This window comes from Chenopodium album, chromosome 24 (genome assembly GCF_948465745.1).
Source record: "Chenopodium album chromosome 24, dcCheAlbu1.1, whole genome shotgun sequence".
NCBI lineage: Eukaryota > Viridiplantae > Streptophyta > Magnoliopsida > Caryophyllales > Amaranthaceae > Chenopodium > Chenopodium album.
In genome coordinates, this window is record NC_137857.1 from 27,230,962 (window position 1) to 27,254,918 (window position 23,957).

The 23,957-nt window shown below is 38.4% G+C and overlaps 2 protein-coding genes across 4 annotated transcripts; one reads left to right on the forward strand and one right to left on the reverse strand.

Moving 5' to 3' along the window:
- Positions 1 to 191: 191 nt before the first annotated feature.
- LOC145611722 (nuclear intron maturase 1, mitochondrial-like) lies at positions 192 to 20,254 on the forward strand. Of its 3 annotated transcripts, none has more exons than XM_081667077.1 (5): positions 192 to 2,406; positions 2,577 to 2,786; positions 5,230 to 5,339; positions 5,427 to 5,479; positions 19,899 to 20,254. In XM_081667077.1, the coding sequence occupies exon 1, from the start codon at positions 329 to 331 to the stop codon at positions 2,243 to 2,245; it is 1,917 nt and encodes a 638-aa protein (XP_081523203.1). In that variant the 5' UTR covers positions 192 to 328; the 3' UTR covers positions 2,246 to 2,406; positions 2,577 to 2,786; positions 5,230 to 5,339; positions 5,427 to 5,479; positions 19,899 to 20,254. The 3 variants fall into 3 exon arrangements, with proteins under 3 accessions (XP_081523203.1, XP_081523204.1, XP_081523205.1); XM_081667078.1 differs by having other exon boundaries at positions 2,626 to 2,786; XM_081667079.1 differs by lacking the exons at positions 5,230 to 5,339; positions 5,427 to 5,479; positions 19,899 to 20,254 and adding an exon at positions 5,032 to 5,184.
- A 1,609-nt stretch (positions 20,255 to 21,863) lies between these two features.
- On the reverse strand, positions 21,864 to 22,304 carry LOC145610725 (uncharacterized). The gene has a single exon (XM_081666028.1). The coding sequence runs from the start codon at positions 22,302 to 22,304 to the stop codon at positions 21,864 to 21,866; it is 441 nt and encodes a 146-aa protein (XP_081522154.1).
- Positions 22,305 to 23,957: the final 1,653 nt, after the last annotated feature.

The window sequence follows — 23,957 nt, forward strand, 5'->3', positions numbered from 1 at the left end:
GTATAGATATACGTATGAACGGTGTCAGTACAACCACAATACTTTCATTTAATGTTAAAATGACCGCCTTACCCCTGTGTTGGTCCAGCACCTTGCTGGGTTGAGCCAGCCTCGAAGGGATTATAAACTTTTGAATTTTCTCCAACGTCCTATACTTTTGTCCTCTACGATCATGTCGTTGAGGACTTTCATCAAACACCTTCCGAGCAATCCTCTACTGGTACGCTTCTCATCCCTGCACTCTCTCTCCTCTCTTTCTCCAAACCCACACTATCAAAATCATCATCCTTCACAACCCCAACAAAATCAGCAAGACCCATATGCTCTAATGAAAGAAGACCCAATTCAAATTTGCTCAGAAATCTGGGTAAAATCCTTCTCAACTCCAAAATCAAAGCCTTTCTCCAATCTTACAGGCTTTCTTTCCAAATTTGATATCTGGGTTTTAGCATACCAGCGCTCTGTTGCGCATTTCACTGGCTCATTTCCTACTTCCAGCGCCATTCACTCGCAGACATTGCATCATCTGCTATCGCTTCGTAATGCTGTTGTTAAAGGTCAGTTTCAATGGAATATGAAGACTGAATTGTATATTCGTAGTCCAATTGAAAAACCCATCACTGAATTTACCTCTAAATCAACGTTGAAGAAGCTGTTGGGTTCTAGTAACCCACCGTTTCAAGACCGTGTTGTTCAGGAGGCTTTGTTGTTGATTCTTGAACCTGTATTTGAGTCTAGATTTTCGTCAAAATCACACGGTTTTCGCCTCGGGCGTAATGCTCATACTGTGATTAGGACTATTAGGAGTAATTTTGCTGGGTATCTTTGGTATTTGAGAGGTGATTTGAGTGAGGTTTTAGAGAATGTTGATAAGGGTTTAGTGATGAGTTGTGTGGATGAAGTTGTGAAGGATAAAAGAGTGTTGGGTTTGATTAATTCTGCCTTTAGAGGGATTTCGAAACGTTGTTTCGGGTCTGATGATGGCCGGAAGTGGAAGAGAGGGATGGGGAAGAGGAAGAAAAAGAGTGATAAAAAAAGTAGGAAGGTTTTGAATCCGAATGAGCCAAAACCGGATCCTTATTGGCTTAGAACATTCTATAATTTTGCACCAGAGGAGGCTTCTAAGGTGCCGAATTATGGGCATTGTGGAATTCTTAGTCCTTTGCTTGCCAATGTTTGTTTAAATGAGCTTGATCATATGATGGAGGAGAAGATAGTTGAGTTTTTTAGGCCGTCTATGCTTGACTCGATATGGAAGGATTCAAAGACTGATAGTTGTCATAACCCTGCTTGGCCTGAGTTTGTTCCATCGGGTGGGAAGGAAAAAACAAGAAAAATGGATTACATAAGATATGGTGGTCATTTTTTGATAGGCATTCGAGGATCCCGGGAGGATGCTGTAAAGATAAGGGAGGAGTTAATTGAATTCTGCAGCAGGAAACTAGGGATAAATTTGGACTATTCGAAGGTGGAGATTGAGCATGTAAGTAGGGGAATTTTGTTTCTTGACCATGTCATTTGTCATCGTGTAGTATACCCAACATTGCATTACACAGGTACAGGTGGTAAAACTGTTAGTAGAAAGTGTGTAGGAACATTGCTTTCGGTTACTGCTAGCTTGCCACAATGTATTCGACGATTCAGGCGCCTTGAACTGTTGAAGGGTGATAAGGATCCAGAGCCATTGCCCTGTACTCCAATGCTTTATTCCAGCCAAGCTCATACAAATTCTCAGATGAATAAGTTCCTTGAAACCATGGCTGATTGGTATAGATATGCTGACAACCGTAAAAAAGTTGTTGGCTTTTGTGCTTATGTGATCCGCAGCTCTTTAGCCAAGCTATATGCTGCCAGGTATAAGCTCAAATCTCGTGCCAAGGTATACAAGATAGCTTCCCGAAGCCTCAGTCATCCTTTAAGAGGCAAAGGAAACAATGTGGCATCTGATTACTCAGATCTTTTGAAGTTGGGTCTTGTTGATGCCATTGAAGGTGTGCAGTTTTCTCACATGTCTTTGATCCCCAGCTGTGATTATACTCCATTCCCTCGTGTTTGGGTTCCTGAGCATGAACAAATGTTGCTTGAATACATCAAATTACAAGATCCTAAATTCTTTTCAGAACTGCTTAAGTCAATCAAGACTCAAGGTCTAAGTCTACCCCAAAATGAGATATCTGAAATTGTTTGGGACTTTAAGACTCTTGGTGCACGTCGGTTTGACATTGCATCAGAAAAGCACCCTTAAGGGTAAAAATGGTCTATTGGCAATATGGAATCAATTTCTGTGTTCCCTTTATGATTGTACTACCACACTTGTAAACTTGAAGCACGTGCATATTAGTATAATTAAAGAAGGGGAGGCTGCAAATAAGAAGATTGCTGAAACAGTTTTGGGTTACGATTGAGGTGAGATGAGAAAAAAGATTTGATTCATCTCATCCTTTGTCATTACATATACCAACTTACCAAGGATTCTGTGCTTCATGTCAATAACATGGTTTGATTCACCTGTTCCTTATTTATGTATTGAACTTAAAAGATCAATGTCTAATCTAATTTTGCTGGTGATGGTGCAGTGAAGCTATACACCTGTTCTTAATAACACGGTGTTTGTTTTCAATATAGCTATTTTCACCAATCAAACAGCTATGAGAACCTGGATTTCTGAGAGATATTACTGTTAGAGCTGGTGAAGGATGCTTAGTGTTCCACTGTTGGGACTAAGACATAATTCAATACAACTTTAACTATCAGATTCAGTGCAGCAGCTTCTATCAGAACTTATGGTAAATATACTTGATTTTTACTATCTCAGCTTATAATGCCGCTTGTGTCACGTGGTCTTTTTCTACTTTCATGACCTGTCAAAATTCACTATCTTGCACTGAGCAAGTCTCACCTGTCTATTGGAAAGGAATGAGATAGTCTCTTTAGTGGAGAAGGGGTTTGGGAATTCCCTTGAGTTAGTTTCCATTAACTATTGTGTGGATAGAGGTGGATATGGACTCCAATGGCATAATGACTATGACTCAATTGCAACAATCTAAGCCTCTTATTCAAATTTATAAAGTATACATGCCAGAAATTTCACCTATCTTAATGTCGGGTTTGAAAATGAATTTAGGTTTCAAAGAAGTATTAGGGTTGAAGGGAAGCTTCTTTAGTGGTATTTGATTGGGTATTATAGAATAAACTGTTTGGGTTTAGGGTGAGCTTGATAATATATCAAATTCACCCCTCAATCTCTTCAATTTATTGCTAGATTCATAATGCACTTTATTTATTTATTTATTTTTTATTTTTTAAATGAACCACAACATTCCATGCTTTTTTTTTTTAAAATGAACCACAACATTCCATTTTTTAATCTGATTTTGTACTTCGTTCTATTCCTTTTTGATAAGTCAACCACTCCCTTCTCTCTGTATTAAGTTCTTATCCTTACCACCTTTCAACTTTTCTTGATGCCCTTAGAGTTTAGAGTGTACAGCATGAGAGGGTGGAGGGCGTTTTGTATATCCTTCAATTTATATTTTAGAAGAATACCATTAGTGTAGGGAGTTAGAGGCAATCTCATTTGCTACATGAAAAATGCTGCAGATTTTTATTTAATTTTTTTTTTTTCGATTTTATTTGGGTAAAAGAATGTAGCATTTAATAATGGAAATTTTGTCAGAAACCACCCGTTAAAAACACTTTTTTGTCAAAAACCACCCAAAATTTTTTTTGTTGTCTGGAACCACCCAATTTTAAAAATTAGTTGTCAAACGCCACTAGAGTCTATTTTCCGGCATTGACTCAGAATTCCGGCGTTGACTCCAACCAAGAAAATAAAAAAAAGCCCCGCACCACCGCTCTCCCACCGCCACTACACTTAACCAATTCATTTGCCTTAACCCACCAATCGCACCACCTTAAACCACCCACCAGACTCACCTAACCCTAACTCGCCACCTTAACCCACCCCTCCCGAACCTACCCACCACCTTTACCCTCCTAACCCTAACCAACCCACCACCTTAACCCACCTAACCCGAACCCACCCACCAGAACCACCACCTTAACCCACCTAACCAGAACCATCACCTTAACCAACCTAACCCTAACCCAATCCGAACCCATCCACCCTAACCCAGATGTATCACCTAAACCCACACAAACAAAACCCAGAACTACCACCCTAACCCTACCTATTCCGACCAACTACCCACCAAAAACCACCCACCACAACCGCCCAAAACCACAACCACAACCCAAAACTTAACAAAAATTTTTTTTAAAGAAAAATTAAAAACAAGAAAACATAACTATAATCGAATTTGGCTTTGAATGTCACCTCGAATTTGGTTTAATATGGTCAAATTCGACCATGAAAACTAGAGTTTTCATGGTCGAATTTGACCTGAATAACCATCAATTTCGTGTCGACCACCGTACCTCCACGCGACGCCGGCGAAAAAGAGGACCGAATTGGCGTTGTGACCCAACCCCTTTGCCAGCGACATAGAATAGAGAAAAGAGAAAGGGAGGGAGAAGAGGAAAGAGAAGAGAAAAAGAGAAGGAGAAGAGGAAAGAAAAGAGAGAAAGAAGAAGGAGAAGAGCAGCAGATAATGAAGAAGAGGAAAGAGAAATGGAAGGAGAAGAGAAAAGAAGGAGACCAGCAGATACGAAGGAGAAGAGGAGAGAAGAAAGACAGGGGAAATAGAAGCCTAGAAGGGGGGAATTGGGGAAGGGTCAACGCCGGAAGTCTGAGTCAATGCCGGAAAATAGACTCTAGTGGCGTTTGACAACTAATTTTTAAAATTGGGTGGTTCCAGACAACAAAATTTTTTTCGGGTGGTTTTTGACAAAAAAGTGTTTTTAACGGGTGGTTTCTGACAAAATTTCCTTTAATAATACAGACTAAAAAAAAAGTTTCTCAAATGCTCTGAATGAAAAAATTCTTAGCATTTGAGTAAAATGCTCCAATTTTCCTATGACCGCAACATTTGAATTAACTGAAATAGAGAATTTGCTTCCTCTCTTTCTCAGGAAAACCCTAGTTACCGCCTTTGCTCCTCTTTCACCTTCTTGGCTTCCTGCTCTCTTAAATTCGATCCCTTCTTTCCTGAGCTACCTTTTCCTAATCAAGAGATAAGGGATGTTAACTCTCTGTCTTCCCAAATTCATTTCTATGTTAGTCTGCGTAGAGGCTATAATATTGTCTCATGAATGTAATCACATTAACAGAACAAGCTCAAAGTGGTATGGCCACGACAGAAGTCACAAACACTGGAAGTGGTGTTCTTCCTACAAACTATCTACATCAACAAACTCAACGAAAAGAATCAAACTCAATGGTATTTCAGTTTTACCTTAATCTCTTCACTTTTCTCTACTCTTCAGCTTGCTTATGCTTTTAATTCTTCTGTATTGTGTTTTTTCAGAGTTGAAAAAGTTGCTAAATGAAGAGTTTTCTCAATTCGGGAAGATAATCGAGGTATTTGTCATGTCACCCTTCTCTTTTATTTAAAGTTGGTTGTAAGACAACAAGATCTACTTAATGATTTCAGATTTTTGTCATTGTTTAGGGCAGTCTCCTTTTAATTAAAGGAACTTTAATGTGTTTTATAGTGTGTAAAAGACTAGGATTTTCAGATTATAAGTTTTATTGAACAAGAAATTTTAAAGATAAAACCTTAAGTCTTTGATCAATAATGGCAGAAATTTGGATACAAAAGTGATAACTTTAGGTTTTCAGTCTCAACTAAACTTCATTCAAATTCACATAACATGCTTCTACTGCTCTATTGGCTATATATACTCAAGCAATTACAATGCAATGAACCCACTCCCACCACCACCCGTGACACCTACCTACAGCAAGCAGCAGGGGCAGACCAACAACAACAACAGAGACAAGCAACAACAGCAAGCAGGGAGAGACAGAGGGCAGAGGAGCAGCAGGGCAGACAGGCCTCCTTAGGCCATTTGTTTGTAGTGTGCAAAAGTAGGAAGAAGACAAGAGTAGTACTAGTAATAATTAAGGCATTGTTGCCATCTTATGCTTTGCAGTAGTAGTATAAATAGTAGTAGTTTAGGATAGAGAAGGCAGGCAGAAAGTATTAAGTTTAGAGAGTCTTGGAGAGTAGTGGCCTAAAGCCATTAACGATTGTACGAAAGCTTCGAGCTTTATTTATCCAAATCAACCTTCCGTCCATTTTATTTATCAACACCACGCTAGTTCGTTACACTTGGTATCAGAGCGGTGTTCCTGGCTGTCCGGTGCCGGAAACCACCACTACAAAAAAAAAAAAAAAATGGTGTTTGTTGTTGCTGAAAGAGGGGCATCAGAACTTATGCGAAATTGGATCCAGGAGGGATTCACATACATTTCCAGGAAGAGAGAGCGTGGAATTTCAGATCTGAATGACGAACGAAGAGTCCGACGTGAGCTTCAACTTTCTGAGTTTAATGGTAGGAATCTGGATAATTGGGTACTTCAACTAGAAGACACTTTCCAAATTTTCCAGTTTGACGAGGAGGTGAAATTGAAGGCTGCCATTATAGGGCTTAGCGGCGAAGCGTTGGAGTGGTTTGAATGTGAGCACAGGTGGCTACCAATACGGGAATGGTGGGTTCTGAAGAAAGTGTTGGCGAGTCGTTTCGGCTCGTCATCTACGCCCTGGCTTAAGCAACCAACTCCAGTTCTGCCACAATTACTCGAAGTGGAAACGAAGGTGTCACTTCAGATATTCTCAAAGGAGATAGAGGAAAGCACGAAGAGAATCATCGAAAATGTTCAAAGAAATTTGGATAAAATCGCTAACAAAGCTTCTTCTCTAATGAATAGGAAGGAAGGAGATTCTCAAGCAAAATTGGAAGGTGAAACTGAAAACCCAGATAATGAAGTGGAGGAGCAGGTACATTCTAGATTAGAGGATGATAAGGGAATTTTTGTAGGGGGTGTAACCGTTGGTAGTTCGGAAAACCTTGGCGGTGAGTTGAATTGCGTAGATAAGGTCTTAGACCTGAACGACGAGTCGGTTAACGGAGTCGGAGTTGTTGCAAGGAAAAGTGGAAGGCAGGGAGATTTCGGTAGTGGTTATACCGGCGGAGGTGGTGTTGTTGGTGGGCCTGAAGGTTTTGTAGAGGGTGCGCTCAACCCATTTGAGGATTATGGACTAAAAGGTGGTCTTGGTAGTGTCGCAGGGAAACCAACCAGATTTTTCGGGTGTGGTGGTGCTGGTAGCTGCGGCTCCGATAGCGAAATTGGTGGCGAAACTTGTGTCATTGGGGGTGTTCTCGATACTATACGAGGGGACAAGGCTAGTATCTTTTGTGGTGGCTGGTTAGGATCAGTTTTTGAGAAAGGTGGAGCCGATGGTAGTTGGGCCGGTGGTGGTCCAGGACGTATGGCCGGAAAAGGTGAACGTGGTTGTAAGACCACCACAAGCGGTGGCCTCAACAGGGATAGAGGTGGCTTTGTGAAAGGAGGGCCTGGTGCGTGTGGATCTGGTGGTGGTCCAGGTTGTTGGTTCGCCGGAGAAAAGGGTGATGGAAGGTGCAGGAGTGATGGCAGAAGCTGCGGGGGTGGAGGCGAGAATGCCGGAAAAATCGAGTCGCCACCATGGAGGGTGGCAAGAAGGGGCGGTGACTTTTGTGATGGCTTTATCGGCAGTGGTGTCTTGGTCGGAATAGTACCACGTGCTTGTGTCGGCGGTGGAACTGATGGTGGAGATTATGAAGGGTGGCAGCTGCTTAGAGGGTTTCAGAAATATCCAGAAAGAGAAATTAATGGAAGAGGCCTTGTTGATTCACGTGCTAGCTTGGAGAGGAAGCCATCAGTAGAAGACTCTAGTAAGGGTAAAATCGTAAATGTGAGTGTTGATGACATGGCAAGGGGTGATGAAAGTGCTGACCCTGCTGGTGTAGGGAGAACACGTGATATCTACTCAGCCAATTCAAATTATGTGGCAGTGTTCTTCAAATACCCTAATGAGTTTAACAATAGCTCACTATATGAATTAAGGCCTTTACTTAAGCCCATGATAATATGGCCCATCTCTACTTTGCAATCCTTTATCAATCAGCACTTTTATGAACTATTCCCACATTTTAAGCCTATCATTTTTCATTTCCTACCAAGCTACACTTTAATTCTCCCCTACTTGCACAATTACTGTTTCAAGGCATGCACCACTTACTCTACCCAAAATTCAATTTCTTCCCGTGGCATGTTGCTACATTTTCCTGCTATGTTACGGCTCTTGTCCAACAAGGAACAACGATCCTCAATGCAGTCCACTCTTATCCTTGGCCTATTCAAGAGCTGGAATAGTGATCTTACTTGCCAAGGCCGGCATTCAAGTGCCGATCATAAACCACCTTGAGGACAAGGTGGAACTTTAGGGGGCCGGTATTGTAATAGACTAACTTGGAGGGGTAGTATAGGTATTCTAGTTTCATGAGTTTATTAGGGTTAATAGTCCTTAATATAAATAAAGAGGGAAGGGAAGGAAATAGATAGGCAGAAATTTGGTATGAACCCTTTAGAGAGTTATGGCCTAAAGCCATTTTGGAGAGTTGTGAGCTAAACTCACTTTTGAAGATTGATAGCCTTAAGCTATTAAATTATCGTTTGTAACCCTTTTACTATTATTAATCAATTTAAAGCTTTCACCTTTATTAATTTGCTGTTTAAAATCTGAAATCACTGGGTGACCGAACTCAGTCCATTACACTTGGTATCAGAGCAACCATGGCTCCGACAGCCCCGACAGTCTCCGTTGAACGAGTAGCCGCGTTAGAGGAACGAGTGGAAGAAATTTTCGAGAAGCTAGGAGAGGGAGAAAACTCACTCCAGCAAACTCTGTTAAAGAAGCAGGAAGAGACCATTGATAAAGTCAGACAAGGTTTAGAAGGAAGACTGGATCGTTTTCGAAACGAGGTAACCCAACAAATTTCCATGACAACAAGCAGACAGGACAGAATGATGGAAGACATTCGAAGGGCCATCGAGGCTCTTAGTAAGCAACCGGGGCCACCAGCGACAGGGGAGGAAGAGGTTGAGCAGCCGTGGAACACGGCGATCTTCAGTGAGCAGCCGCAGCCGCCGCCGTTCAGTGCTGGTGGCTTTAATGCACCGCCGCTGGGTGCAGGTAGCTTCAACGAACCGCCGGTTGGAGCAGGGGACTTCAACGGGCTCCGTTTCGGGAATTGGGAACCCGGAGCAGGTTTCCAGCCGCATCACAACCCACACCACAATGGGTACACCGACTACCAACCCCACAACAACCACCAAGCCAACCGCTGGAAATTTAGAAAACTCGACTTACCCACGTTTGACGGATCCGACCCGGATGGGTGGATCTTACGAGGAGAACAATATTTCCAATTTTATAGGCTTTCGGAGGAGGAGAAGCTACAAGCGGCAGTGGTGGCGATGGAGGGTGACGCACTGAGGTGGCACCAGTGGGAATTCCGCCGCCGGCCGGTGGTTAATTGGGAGGATATGAAGCTGCGTATTCTCACTCAATTCAGACCCGTCGATGCTGGAACCCTCCACGAGCAGTGGCTTTCGGTGAAGCAAACCACCACCGTGGTGGAGTACCGGAAGGCGTTCATAGAGAGAGCATCGCCGCTTACCGACGTTCCAGAGAGCGTGATGAAAGGTCAGTTCATCAAGGGGTTGAAGGAGGAGATTATGACGGAGATCCGAGTTCTAAATCCATTTACCTTGGAAGATGCCATGAACTTAGCGGTTCGGGTCGAAGAACGCAACCGGGTCGTAGGGGGAAGAAAGACGGGTGGGGTAACTTCTAGACCTGAGCCCTACTCCTATTTTAATAGAAATCCCTCTACTACTATCCTAGAAACTGGGCCGGCCCAATCAAATACCCAAAATAGCCAACCTTATAACCCCATAAATAGCCAACCTTATAACCCCTACAGCTCTACTCCCTCAATTAATTATCAAACCCAATCTCACAACCCACACCGAACCTATCCAAATCCCTATCAAACACCCCAGTCATCCATCGCCTCCGCAAACAACCCACCCTACTCTGCCCAAGCACGGACCAACTCCGGCCACTCCCGATTCAATGGCGAGGTACGACGGCTAACGGAGAAGGAATTGCAAGACAAGAAAGATAAGGGATTATGCTTCAAATGCGACGGTCGTTGGACCGGACCTACCCACGTTTGCACCGCGAAAGGGCTGAGTGTTTTATTGGTAGAAGAGGATTACGAGGATGGCGAAGGAGAGTTTACAGCAATGGAGATTCCAGCGGGTATGGCAGAGTACGTTCCGGTCAATGGTTCCTTCAATTCGATGGTAGGGTTGAACCACCCGAATGTAATGAAAGTTACAGGAGAGGTTCAAGGGAAGTCAGTGGTGATAATGTTTGATTCCGGCGCCACTAACAACTTGATTTCGCTTCAATTGGTCGAAAGGCTTGGGATAGCAATTACTGGTGATGATAATTTTGGAGTTTTACTTGGGAACGGTGAAATCATAGAGGGGAGAGGACAATGTTGTGGAGTACGAGTGAAGCTCAATGACGAGTTGGTGATAGAAGAGGATTTTTTGCCTCTTCCCTTGGGGAGTTCCGACATCATTCTAGGTGTACAGTGGCTGGAAAAATTAGGCCCGGTGACGACCAACTGGAAGCTACAAGAAATGCGTTTTACTGTGGAAGGGAAGTTGATTGAGATTACGGGTGATCATACACTTGCTCGTTCAAACACATTCCAAGCGCAAAATTCAGCTTTCCACCTTGAGGACAAGGTGGCTGTTTTGGGGGGGAGTATTGCAATGAACCCACTCCCACCACCACCCGTGACACCTACCTACAGCAAGCAGCAGGGGCAGACCAACAACAACAACAGAGACAAGCAACAACAGCAAGCAGGGAGAGACAGAGGGCAGAGGAGCAGCAGGGCAGACAGGCCTCCTTAGGCCATTTGTTTGTAGTGTGCAAAAGTAGGAAGAAGACAAGAGTAGTACTAGTAATAATTAAGGCATTGTTGCCATCTTATGCTTTGCAGTAGTAGTATAAATAGTAGTAGTTTAGGATAGAGAAGGCAGGCAGAAAGTATTAAGTTTAGAGAGTCTTGGAGAGTAATGGCCTAAAGCCATTAACGATTGTACGAAAGCTTCGAGCTTTATTTATCCAAATCAACCTTCCGTCCATTTTATTTATCAACACCACGCTAGTTCGTTGCATACAATAACCTAGAATTAATTAGATTTGTCTTCTTCATTAGAGAATTAGCTTGTCCCCTTGTTCAGTTGCTTAATGCCATGGTGGGTTATTAAATTCATTTTGTCTGCTTTTGCACTGGTGGCATTTGGTGACTGCTGCCTGCTCCCTTCCCTTTGGACACACTTCTGTTTGCCTTTCATCCTCCTCACGCACCCTCTTAGTGGTGGTTTGAGTACCCCATGTGAGTATATCACATCACCCCGCCCTGAAAACTCACCTTGTCCTAAAGGTGGAACTTAGAGGAGCGTTGTGGCACGCCCTGTTTGTCTACCCATATCGCCTCCAAAGTCTATCCGCCAAAGGTGAATTTCATTTCTCGAGTCTTCGAGTTGGTGGCTACCATTCCCTACTTCTCCTACCATTGAATTCCCAAAACTAGATCGGCGTTTGTAGAGGAAAGAAATCTTCCACAATCATCACACCACCATCAATATTTACATTTAGCCCTACACACACTCCACTTCCTTTGACAATAGCTCCATTCCCTTAAGTCACACAAGAAATGCCGCTTTTTCCACTGCCGTCATAGAGATGATATATTTCATCATTTTTGTGGTAGATCCATCCACCATTGAACATAAGAAACTTCTCACTGCTGTCCCATCTGCCATAAATCCACCGTCCTCGTCACCGCTTTGATCATCTTCCGCTGCCAGTTCCTTGTGCGTACACCAATGGCAATGGCACACTCCCCAGCGCTCATCACATTGGGAACATAATCCTTTTGCTCTTCGTACTCTAAGCTCCAATTCTGTTAAGCGTCTTGTTTCTCCATTCTTCTACTTAATGTACTAGAGCAAGATCGTCCAGAATTTAGAGTTTTTAACAGAACGCCATGGGCTCAACAATTGATGGGCCAACCTTGCTTGGCACTCCATAAATCTAAATTAAGCCCAAACCCACTCCTTTACTATTCCCACTTAGTTTGTTAGGAGAATTTAGTACTAACCCAAATCTTGAACCTCCCACTCCGCCCTAACCCGATTTTTTTCTTCAATCTGCCTGCCAATTTCATTGTTTGCTCAAGATTATATGGGTTAACATGCAGAGTTCAGTTTTTATTGATGAATCAATAGTTATACCAAAAGTGCATAGTGTCTGTTGTTAGGACATGTTCTATTAGTTTTTTGCCACTTATTGTAAACTATTTCAAAATACGAAGATGTAATGGGCTTAAGGTGAAAAGGTAGGATAATATTTAGGAAGATGTGAACGAAAAGCTAACTTGGGAAGCATAAATACGAACATAACTAAATGCAAAAGATCGAAATGGTCTTTGCTATTCCACTTTACCTTGCAAATGGTCTTAAAAAATACTATGGAAGTAAAGATCAAAAACAACTACACACTATTCATGAATTTCTTCTCCTTTTTTTTTTTCTTTTTTTTTTCCCCTTTTTTTAGTTTATTAGCTTTTTTTTTTCCTTTTTTTTTTCAATGAATTTATAAACAAGCTGTTTTTTCTCTTTTTTTTTTCGACTTTCAATTTTTTTTTTCATAGCAACACTTCGTAACTTTGGATACAACCCCAACAAACTCAGTTGACTATGGTTCACATATATTGAAACCTGACACATTATCAATGAGTCCCCCAAGCTAGACTTGGGAATGGTAACCAATGGGGCTACAGAGGCTTGTAATGTGGCTAGATATCAATTAGTCGGCAAACAGCAAGAAGAGAACTAATGTATCTAAATATCATTTGAAAGCTACCTAGAGAAAATGACTTTTTTCATAGCAACATGCATAAGTGATAATCTAATTACTAATAGATCTCAAACCATAGTTACTCAAATAACTGATTATATTAGTCACACAAATACAAAGTAGGGTGATCTAGCAAGAGGATTGGCTAGCTATACTTGATACGAGACAACCAATCTTATAGCTAACCATTCAATTGATTCACATAATGTCAAGCAGTTAGCATTGTATAGCACAAACCGATTAATTTTGAAATCATAAGGTCAAGATACTCAAAATAATAAAGTTTAAGTCCGCACACGTTTCGATATCACAAGCATAGAAAGATGACACATGAATGAAAGAAAAATGACTAAAACAAAATAACTAAACTAGGAAAGCAATACATTATTTTTTGTGGTACGTAAACTCCCGCTCCTAGTGAATGATATTAACCATACAACAATCGTAGGAAAGCAACTAAAACTACACTATGAAAGCAGTTAAAGATAGACATCCCTCCCCCAAGTTAAACTGAATGAAACATACTGTCCTCACCGTGAAATTACATAAAGACAAAAGAAAAGGGAAGAAAATTTGCTCACTGATTAGGAGCTGAAGCAGGAGAAGCATCACGGTAGTAACATGAGGGCCCTCACGAGATGCAGTAGTCGGATTCATTTCCTCTAACTAAGTGGCGTAGGCTCTTACTATAGGACCCTACATTTCTAGGATGTCTCCTTTTGAAAGGAGGTGAAAGAAGATAAAATAGCTTGTAATGCCTCCTTTATAGTCAAAGAAACAGTAGTAGTGGTTGGAGAAGTGGTTCCAGAGTCTCTCTCGTCGACATTAGTAACATGTGGTGCTTGGGTGTCGATGATCTGTGGTAAAAGGTTGAGATCCTATATGATTAGCATACATATAGTTTATTGCAAATGTCCATGATTAGCATACATATAGTTTAAATGAGCCTCGACACAAGAGAGGTAAAATTAGCGTGTGTTTCTTTGTCCTTTCGAATCCACCTTTAAACACCAAACATAACGAGTCTCACTCCCCTTTTTCTCCAACTTAATCCATTATCCAACGACTTATGTTTCGAAACTAGAGTCTTATCATTAGTCAATAGTATAAAGGACTTGATAATGAAAGCGATAAACTACCTATAATGGATTTCACTAGACTCATCATGAACATTAAGAATAGAGCGTATCAAGAAACTTCCATAATCGATATGCCTGTGCTTCTCTAGATCATCACTCGATAGGAACCATTAGTGTCGGAGATCTTGAGTGCACACTTGACTCATGTCTTTCTTAGAATAGAAAGCACCCTTAATTAAAAGGCGAAACATCCTTATGGTTATATTAATAATGGACGATGACTTGCTATGACTAGGTTACCAATCTTCCATATTAGTAATTTCAAGCCAAAATTCAACAACATCAAATGGATCTTCTTTCTTAATCAGTCCATCTAGAAAAGTGTCCAAATTGTCCGGCGGTTGAATCACACCTTTTTGTTTTCGATTAAAAACATCACTCAACCGCCGACATTTGTCGTGCCACTCTATCAAGTTGATATGTCATATACAATTTCGAATAAGATTTCAAATTCCCATGGACTTCAAAAGAAGCCAAAATTCACAAGTCTTCATTTGTGTACTCGAAGCTTAGGAATTTTTCCCATGAACAAGAAGATAAGGCCCATACAATACTCCCATGTAAACCCAACTTTCTAGCATCTTTCTTTGAATAGAACAATGTTGGCTTTACGGGATGGGTAAGAATGTTGGCTAGTCGGCGTTCATGGGCGGGATTAGGGAAAGAGAGTTGGATTTCGAATTGTGCTAAGTATAGGAATGGGAATCATATTTGGGAATTGTGACAGTTAAGGGGGTTTGGTGGGAGTATCTTCTTGGAGATTGGCTTATATTGTGGTATTGGTTTAGTGGCATTTCGCTTAGGATTAGTTTTTCTGCTAGTATTCATGATTGAAAATAACAACAAGAGCAATTGCAAAACTTTACCGATTATGGTTGTAAACCAGAACATCACAAGAAAATTAATCAAACCGATTCCAACAATGCACAACAAAAATCATCCAAGATGTAATCAAGAACAAATATTTTTAAAGAACAACCAAGCAAAGGCATAACAAGTCTTAGAAAAATCACAATTCACGAATAGGGTGAAAGGTATTGAAGTTATTCGATCACAAAACCTCTATTCAAGGCAAATTTTTACAAAATACATCTGAGTCAACCAATCAAATCCATCGACTACTAATCATCCCTAACAATCGTTAAACAAAGCAAACCACAAGTGTATATGGAATTCATGACTACTGCTCACACACTCTTCACTCATTCTTGTGGAGGATATAAAATAGACCCAATTTCTCTTTATCCAACCCATGTGAACAATGCGCTCTCAAACTCACAACACTCGTGTGTTTAAAAAAACAAGCACTCAACCTACTAGTTGACTTGGAATATGTCAAATAATTATTTGCATTGATAAACAACTAATTTCACATTCATATAACTCTATGCACAAAGGTCGAAAAGTCTTCAAAGTTTGTAATGTAAGGCTAGGGTTAAAGGTAGGATAAATTTGGGAAAATGTGAGGGTTAAGCTATGCTTTAGGAAGCCAAAATCCTAATAAATAATACCAAGGTCAAAAAATAGGTACTGACCAAAACATATCCAACACAACTAAACTGTACCAAAATTCATCAAAAAAAAAAAAAAAAATTTCACCAATTTTTTGTAGCTCACATATTATCGCTCAGAATTATTTATCTACAATAAAAAATTCAAGTTGGTTTTGAATTAAATTTAAAAATTTATGTCACTCTAGTGTTCATTGTATGTAAATTTTTTTGAGTGATAATACGTGAGCTACAAAAAATTGGTGGGAATCATTTTGTTTTGGTGACTTTTGGTAGAGTTTAGTTGTGTTGGTGATGTTTTGGTAGTATTTATTTTTTTGACTTTGGTATTATTTATTAGGATTTTGGCTTCCTAAAGCATAGCTTAACCCTCACATTTTCCGAAATTTATCCTACCTTTAACCCTAGCCTTACATTACAAACTTTGAAGACCTTTTGACCTTTGTGCATAGAGTTATATGAATGTGAAATTTGTTGTTTATCAATGCAAAGAATGATTAGGCATATTCCGAGTTGACTATTAGGTTGAGTACTTGTTTTTTTTAACACACAAGTGTGTGTTTGGGAGGACATTGTTCACATAAGGGGTTGGATATAGAGAAATTGGGTCTATTTTATATCCTCCACAAGAATGAGTGAAGAGTGTGTAAGCACTAGTCATGAATTCCATATACACTTGTGGTTTGCTTTGGTTAACGACTGTTAGGGATGATTAGTAGTCAGATGGATTTGATTGGTTGACTCAGATGTATTTTGTAAAAATTTGCCTTGAATAGAGGTTTTGTGATCAAATTACTTCAACACCTTTCACCCTATTCGTGAATTGTGATTTTTCTAAGACTTGTTATGCCTTTGCTTGGTTGTTCTTCTAAAACATTTGTTCTTGATTGCATCTTGGATGATTTTTGTTGTGCATTGTTAGAATCGGTTTGATTAATTTTCTTATGATGTTCTGGTTTGCGACCATAATCGGTGAAGTTTTGCAATTGTTCTTTTTGTTATTTTCAATCGTAATTGCTGTAGGAGAACTAATCCTATGCGAAATGCCACTAAACCAATACCACAATATAAGCCAATCTCCAAGAAGATACTCCCACCAAACCCCCTTAACTGTCACAATTCCCAAATATGATTCCCATTCCTAGAGCTAGCACAATTCGAAATCCAACTCTCTTTCCCTAATCCCGCCCATGAACACCGACTAGCCAACATTCGTACCCATCCCGTAAAGCCTACATTGTTCTATTCAAAGTAAGATGCTGTAAAGTTGGGTTTACATGGGAACATTGTACGGGCCTTATTTTCTTGTTCACGGGAGAAATTCTCAAGCTTCGAGTACACATATAAAGCCTTTTGAATTTTTAGCTTCTCTTGAAGTCCATGAGAATTTGAAATCTTATCCGAAATTGTACACGACATATAAACTTGATGAAGTGGCATGACAAATGTCGGTGGTTGAGTGATGTTTTTGTTGGAAACAAAATGGAGTGATTTACTCGGACACTTTTCCGGATGGACTGATTAAGAAAGAGGATCTATTTGATGGTGCTAAATTTGGGCTTGAAATTACTAATAGGAAAGATTGGCAACCTAGTCATAGCAAGTCATCGTCGATTATTAATCCAACTATGAGGATGCTTCACCGTATAATTAATGGTGCTTTCTATCCTAAGAAAGACATTAGTCTAGTGTGCACTAAAGATCTTCCACACTTATGGTTCCTATTGAGTGATGATTTAAAGAAGCACGATCATATCAATTATGAAATTTTCTTGATTCGCTTCTTTCTTATTGTTCGTGATGAGTCTAGTGAAATCGGGGTTTATCGCTTGCATTACCAAGTATTTTGGACTATTGATTAATGATAAGAGTATGGTTTCGAAACATAAGTCGTTGGATATAGATGCGACAAGATGCTTTGAATGGATTATGCTGGAGAAAAAGGGAGTGAGTTTCGTTATGTTTGCTGTCTAAAGGGGGATTCAAAAGATCAATGAAAAACACCCTAATTTTACCTCTCTCGTTCAGAGGCTCATTTAAATTGTGATGATTCATGGACATTTGCACCAAACTATATGGATGCAAGTCATTTAGGATCTCAACCTTTACCACATATCACTCGCACTTAAGCACCACATGTTACTAATGTCGATGAGACTCTAGAACCACTTCTCCAACCACTACTTATCTTTGACTATAGAAGAGGCATTATAAGCTATTTTGTCTTCTATCACCTCCTTTTGAAAGGAGACATTCCTGAAATTCGAAAAAATCATCGAGGGTCCTATAGTAAGATCTTGCTCCACTTAGTTAGAGGAGATGAATCTGCCACGCTCCGACTACCGCATCTCGTGAGGACCCTCATGTACCACGATGCTGCTCCCGATTGAGCTCCTAATCAGTGAGAAAATTTTTCTTCCCTCTCCTTTTGTCATTATGTAATTTCACACTGAGGACATTGTGTTTCATTTAGTTTAAGTTGGGGAAGGGATTTCTATCTTTAGTTGCTTTCATAGTGTAATTTTAGTTGCTTTCCTATGATTGTTGTATGGTTATTATCATTCACTAGGAGCGGGAGTTTACGTACCACAAAAAGTAATGTATTGCTTTCCTTATTGTTTTGTTTTAGTTGTTTTCCTTTCATTCATGTGTCTTCTTTCTGTGCTTGTGATATCGAACCGTGTGTGGACTTAAACTTGATTCTTTTGAGTTTCTTGGCCTTAGTTATGATTTAAATTTCATTCAGTTTGTACTACTATACAGTGCTAATTGCATGACATAATGTGAATCAATTGTATAGTTAGCGGTAAGATTGGTTGTCCCGTATCAAGTATATTTAGCCAATTCTCTTGCTAGATCATTGTTGAGTTAATTATTTTAGTTAAAGTCATTACATTTTTATATAATTTGATTGACTCCAGTTTCAGAAAAGTCAACTAATATATACGAGTCTTCTTAAAAAGATTACTCTCTCCGTCTCTTAATACAAAGCCTCTTTTGGTTTTTGCACGAGAACTAAGAAAGTTATAAATTTTTTACAGCTAGTGATTAAAAGTACATATGTGCATGTGGGGTTAGAGAGATATAGAGAGAAAGAAATAGTAGGGAATAATTGAAGAGATAGAGAAAGTGTTGGAGATTGATGTTAAAAGTACAAAAAAGTAAATGAAAAAAGATAACTCATAAAAAGAGGGTAATAGTGTCAAAAAATACAGCCTTTAAATAGAAAGAGGCATTGTAATTTGGTTTACCCAAAAAGGAAATGAGGTTTTGTATTAAGGGACGGAGGGAGTACTGTTGTTGTAGCTATGGGATTATTATCTTTATATCTTAACAATGCATATTATCATGCTTTCTACTTTTGATTATCTGATGAACAAGTTTTCGACTTTGGCATTCTTTTCTTAAAATCTATTTAGGAGTGCCCATGTCTTATATTTTATTTGATTGTTCAATGGTGTCGTGCATTATTTGTCCTTCCCCTCATAATAAATGGGGAGAATATTGGAGTTGTGTTCGCATAGTAGAACAAGAAGGTAGTTATGAATACTCATGAACAAAAAGAGTAGAATCACTGAAAGAAGACAAGCTTTGTTCTACCTTTGTTTTCTAATCCGACTTATGAGAAGAAGACAAGCTTCGTTCACATATGATTATTTGGATAATTGATTTGCACCTGTATGTAAACAAAATTAGGGGACCTGTTTAAGGATCCACTCTTCTGTAACAAAGGTCTGTGTAGAGTCATTTCACTCACAAACTCAAGTACTTAGAATGCTAAGAAAATTTGCAAGGCACTCTTTTTTTTTTTTTTTTCCTTCTGATTTCAGTATGCATATCAATGCCAATTTTTTGCCTTGTAAATGTTGGCTCCCGCTATTCTAAGTGTATGTGGGTCTGTGGTACGTATACATACTAGATGGGATAACATCATAGCTATAGCGATGATTGTTCATCCCTGATTGATCTAGTTTAATTTTCTTTTGATTGTTTTGCTTACTCTACAATACATGTAAGAATAGCAGAGGTTATTGTGCATTCTATGCAACGGTAAGCTATTTTTCTTTTAAGTTTGACAAAACTAACTAATTAATCCATACAGAGTTTATGGTTAAGTATTTGTCCTTGTGACTATAATCAGGAATCAACAATGAGTATGAATAACCTAAATTTTGCTTTTACTTTTACCTTGAATTTGCGGATAAAATCCTGCCTAAATAGATATAAATCAGCTTGTAGTTTATTTATTGGACGGAAACGATCAGTGTATGTCCAACATTTTGTATTTTCAGGTTTTCAGCCTTGTATCAGTGTTTTTGCTGGGCAGCGACTGTAAAGTTATGGTAGCTAGGGATGAGAGTATGGTATATTGCTGGCTTTTTCCTGATGTGGCAGTTGGTAGTTTTGTCGTTGTATTTTTGCTATACCGTTAAAGTTTGTTGTTGCATTAGTTGGTACATTTGTGTATCCATGTATAACTAGGCTCGTAAAAAATAGAAATATTGCAGTTTATAGCATTATAAAGCTATATTATTAAAAGAAAAATTATAATCTCAAATGCTGCGCTTCATTGCTCACAAATGCTCCAGTGTTTAGCATAAACTGCAGCATATATGGGCTATTAGTGCTATGGTTTTGGTTTGAACTGCATTGTCTGCACCAATTAAGCTATCAAATGCTCAGGTTTAAAGTTTGCTCGCAAGTGTTCTTGCTTAGTCTAGTTTGTTGGTTGTCTTTGTTTTCAGTTTTTCTTTATTAGTACTCATTGTCAAAAAAAAAAACAAAAAAACTCTAGCGATTGTGAAAGTCCCTAATGCTGCCCCGGCTAGTGATGCGGTCCAAAGATGCAGCACAAACCAAATATTTTGAGTGTCAAGGTCTTTACTGCCTTTGGGAGTGAGGTTTTTTTGAGATGGGGTGGTCAGTTGCCGTCTGTGTTAATTTGGCTGTTTTGTATTGATGTAAAGCATAATCATTACGCAATTATCTTCCACTGGTGATTCTTAGCAGAGCATAAAATTTTATTGATGTAAAGCATAATTATTATGCAACTATCTTCCACTCGTCTTCTTATCTACTGTGAGCCCAAATACTCATTCTATGCTCCTTGTTTGAGGCTCGCCGGAGACTGGGGTAGGCGACTCTACTGTGAGCCCAAATACTTGATCTATACTCCTTGTTCGAGGCTCTGACCAGGGTTGGCGGCGCCTGAAGCTGGCAAGCACACCTTTAATTGAATAGCTACATGGAAACCCTTGACTAAAATTATTAAATCAATAGCATAGGGCTAATTTATAGAAATTTTATACATAAATTATATGAAAATTCATAATTCCTCCGTTTCTATTTAGTTGACGCGTTTGATTTAGGCACATATGTTGAGGAGATGAGAGAGAGTGATAGAGAATAAAAAAAAGCAAGTGGGGTAGCTTGTAAATGCAAGACAAAAAATTTACCCAAAAAGGAAACGTGTCAACTAAAAAGGAACTTCCTAAAAAGGAATACGTGTCAACTAAAAAGAAACGGAGGTAGTATTAGATAGTAAATAAAAAAAAATAAAAAGTATGAATCTCTTCATATCAAACACTACATAAATTCATAAAATTTAATACTTTAGGGCTAAAAATTTAGGGTTTTAATCATATATAAATGACCTTAAAATTAAATAATATTTTGTACTATATATATGAATATGCGTTAGTTTCTCTTTATTTTTTATTTTATTTTTTTTTTTTTTTGAAGGGTAGTTTATCTATTTAGTGATTCGGCATGAATGAGAAAAACCGTACCCTAAGTATCTTCACTTGGTAGGATTCAAACCCCAAATCTCTAAGATTCGACTTTCGAGGTTAGAGTTTTACCAATTTTGCACCTAGAGGAAGAAAATTGAATCTCTTTTGACTTATAAAACAAGGAACAAAAGATGAGGTACTCCATCAATAATAACTAATTAAATAATAATGGAACATAATTCATATTATTCAATCACAGATTTCAACCATTTCATAGACATGGAAGCATGCATTATAGCTTACACCTATATTTCCGTGGAATAGTAGACAAACACATCTACTAATCATCTAATACATTGATTTCAAAGCAATGGCCCGATTTTTCATATGTTAAACAAGCCGCAAATAATACATTAACATAAATAAATCAAGTTCCGTCAAAGTTAAAACATTCACGACATATACCGTTAGTACCGTACCATATCCCATCTCGCTACAAGATGAGCTACACGAACATGATACACTTCATTTCTTCTCATCCTCTTCAACCTCGAAAGCCGAAATCGGGTAAGTACGAGAAATACCAGTATAAGTACCAAAGTTAATATTACCAGAACTAGGATCATCAATACCGATCTCATTAAGAGCAATCCAAATCAAGATCTCCTTAGCTTTAACACCATGAACTTTCATCATCTTACGATTCTCAACAAAAGCAGAGACATGAGTATCATACGATACTTGCTTACCAATCTTGGTGAACCGGTGTTGAATCGGTTTTTTCTGGGTCATCCACACGAACCCGGTTGATCGATTAAAGCCAAATTCTTCAATGTCATCTAATGGTAATAGACCATTAGGCATGTTGATTTCGAGTAGTAGCTCTTTTGATTTTTGCTTGCAGAGGTCTGAACCGGTGTATATTTCGGCGTTTTCACGGTGTTTTTCGATGAATTGGGATGACATTTTTGAGGAATTTTTTTGAACTGGGATTTGTTTTCTGGGTTGGAAGTTTTGGAGGATGGAAGAAGATGGGGTTTATTGGGTTTATATAGGTGACTTGATATTATTATTGTTATGCCCCGTTTACTTCACCTTGCTAAATTAAAATTGTTTTAATGAACCGAAATTAATTTTGCTAAATTGCAATTATTTTTACTGATTCTCTACGACATTTCTTCATTATTACTGAAATGAATTATTTTGGCCTTACTCCTATTGTATAATCCCACTAGTATGTACATGTCAATGCATGAACATATCTATTTAAAAGAGAAAATAAAAATATATATCCTCACATTTATTGATTTATGTATGAGAATATAACGTGGTATTTAGGTAATTTTTTTTTTCTTTTATTAATATATGATTTGTTTTAATTGTTTATTAAAGAAATGAATTAGAGCTTTTTATAAGATGTGTTGACAGATAGTGGAGTTTTATTTATAGGTACTAAGGTTACTACTTCTCCTTAATTATCGCCATACTTTAATTTATTTCTGATTGAATAAGTTATGATAAGGTAAGATAAGTACAATTTAAAAAATAAAATTAAAGGTTAATTTATAGATAAAATAAGATAATATAAATGATACATTCAGATTGGATAAAGAAAAAGTTAATTAGATAAATACAGCATTAACCTATATCCAATATGAGTATGATTAATAGGACCTATATCTCTACATTATTAAGAATACTCAAAGAATTTTGAATAACATCATTGCCAACAAATATATTATCTATATCTAATATTCGAAACTATTGGTTTACTTTGTTCTTTAATTATTATAGGGAAAAAAAAAAAGTATATTAGCTTTAAAAGTACAATAAATATTTTGGGTTACACATTTAAAACAACTATAAGTTTTACATATAACAAGTTCCCTCTAGGTTTTCTCCTTGGGAGGGTTTTTTTGTTCCCTCTAGGGTTTTTCCCTTGGGAGGGTTTTTCTAGGCTCCATTGCTAGATTTTTCTTCTTTTTTTGAAGGTTTTCCTTCAATCTTCTCCTTCTCTCTCTTTCTCTTCCATCTCTTTTCTTCTGATCTCAATTGTAAATTTTTGTAGGGGGCTTCCATCGGTATTTTTACCGGTGGTAAGCCCCAAAAAAACTTTCTAATTGCTTTCAATAAAAGATCACATCTTTATGATGAAGTTTGATCTACTATTAGGTTTAATTTATTTGTTTGTTCGTCTGTCAAAGTTTGAAGATTTAGGGTTTCACAATCTCCAAAAGTGTCTAGAAGGCCATATGAGTTTTTTCACCCAAACAACTATTCATATGTGGATCTCAAGCCGAATTAGTGCTAACTCACAGATTGTATTGCTTCAGATGAAGATTTTTATAAAGGCGATCGTTGATCAAATCTGCGATGCAACTAGTTCTAAGGTGAATTGTATTTGTATTGAAATTTTAGATTTCCTCGGAATTGTTTGTAAGTGCCGTTTGGCTATCTTTCATTAATGAAATCCTTTCTCTTCTTGTCAAAAAAAAAACTATAAGTTTTACATATGAGCAAATAAAAGAATTGAGATTAACGTTTATTATTATAGATTGTTGTTAAATATACACGTATGATATTAAGCATTAAATTTTTTATCTATGAATATGATTACCT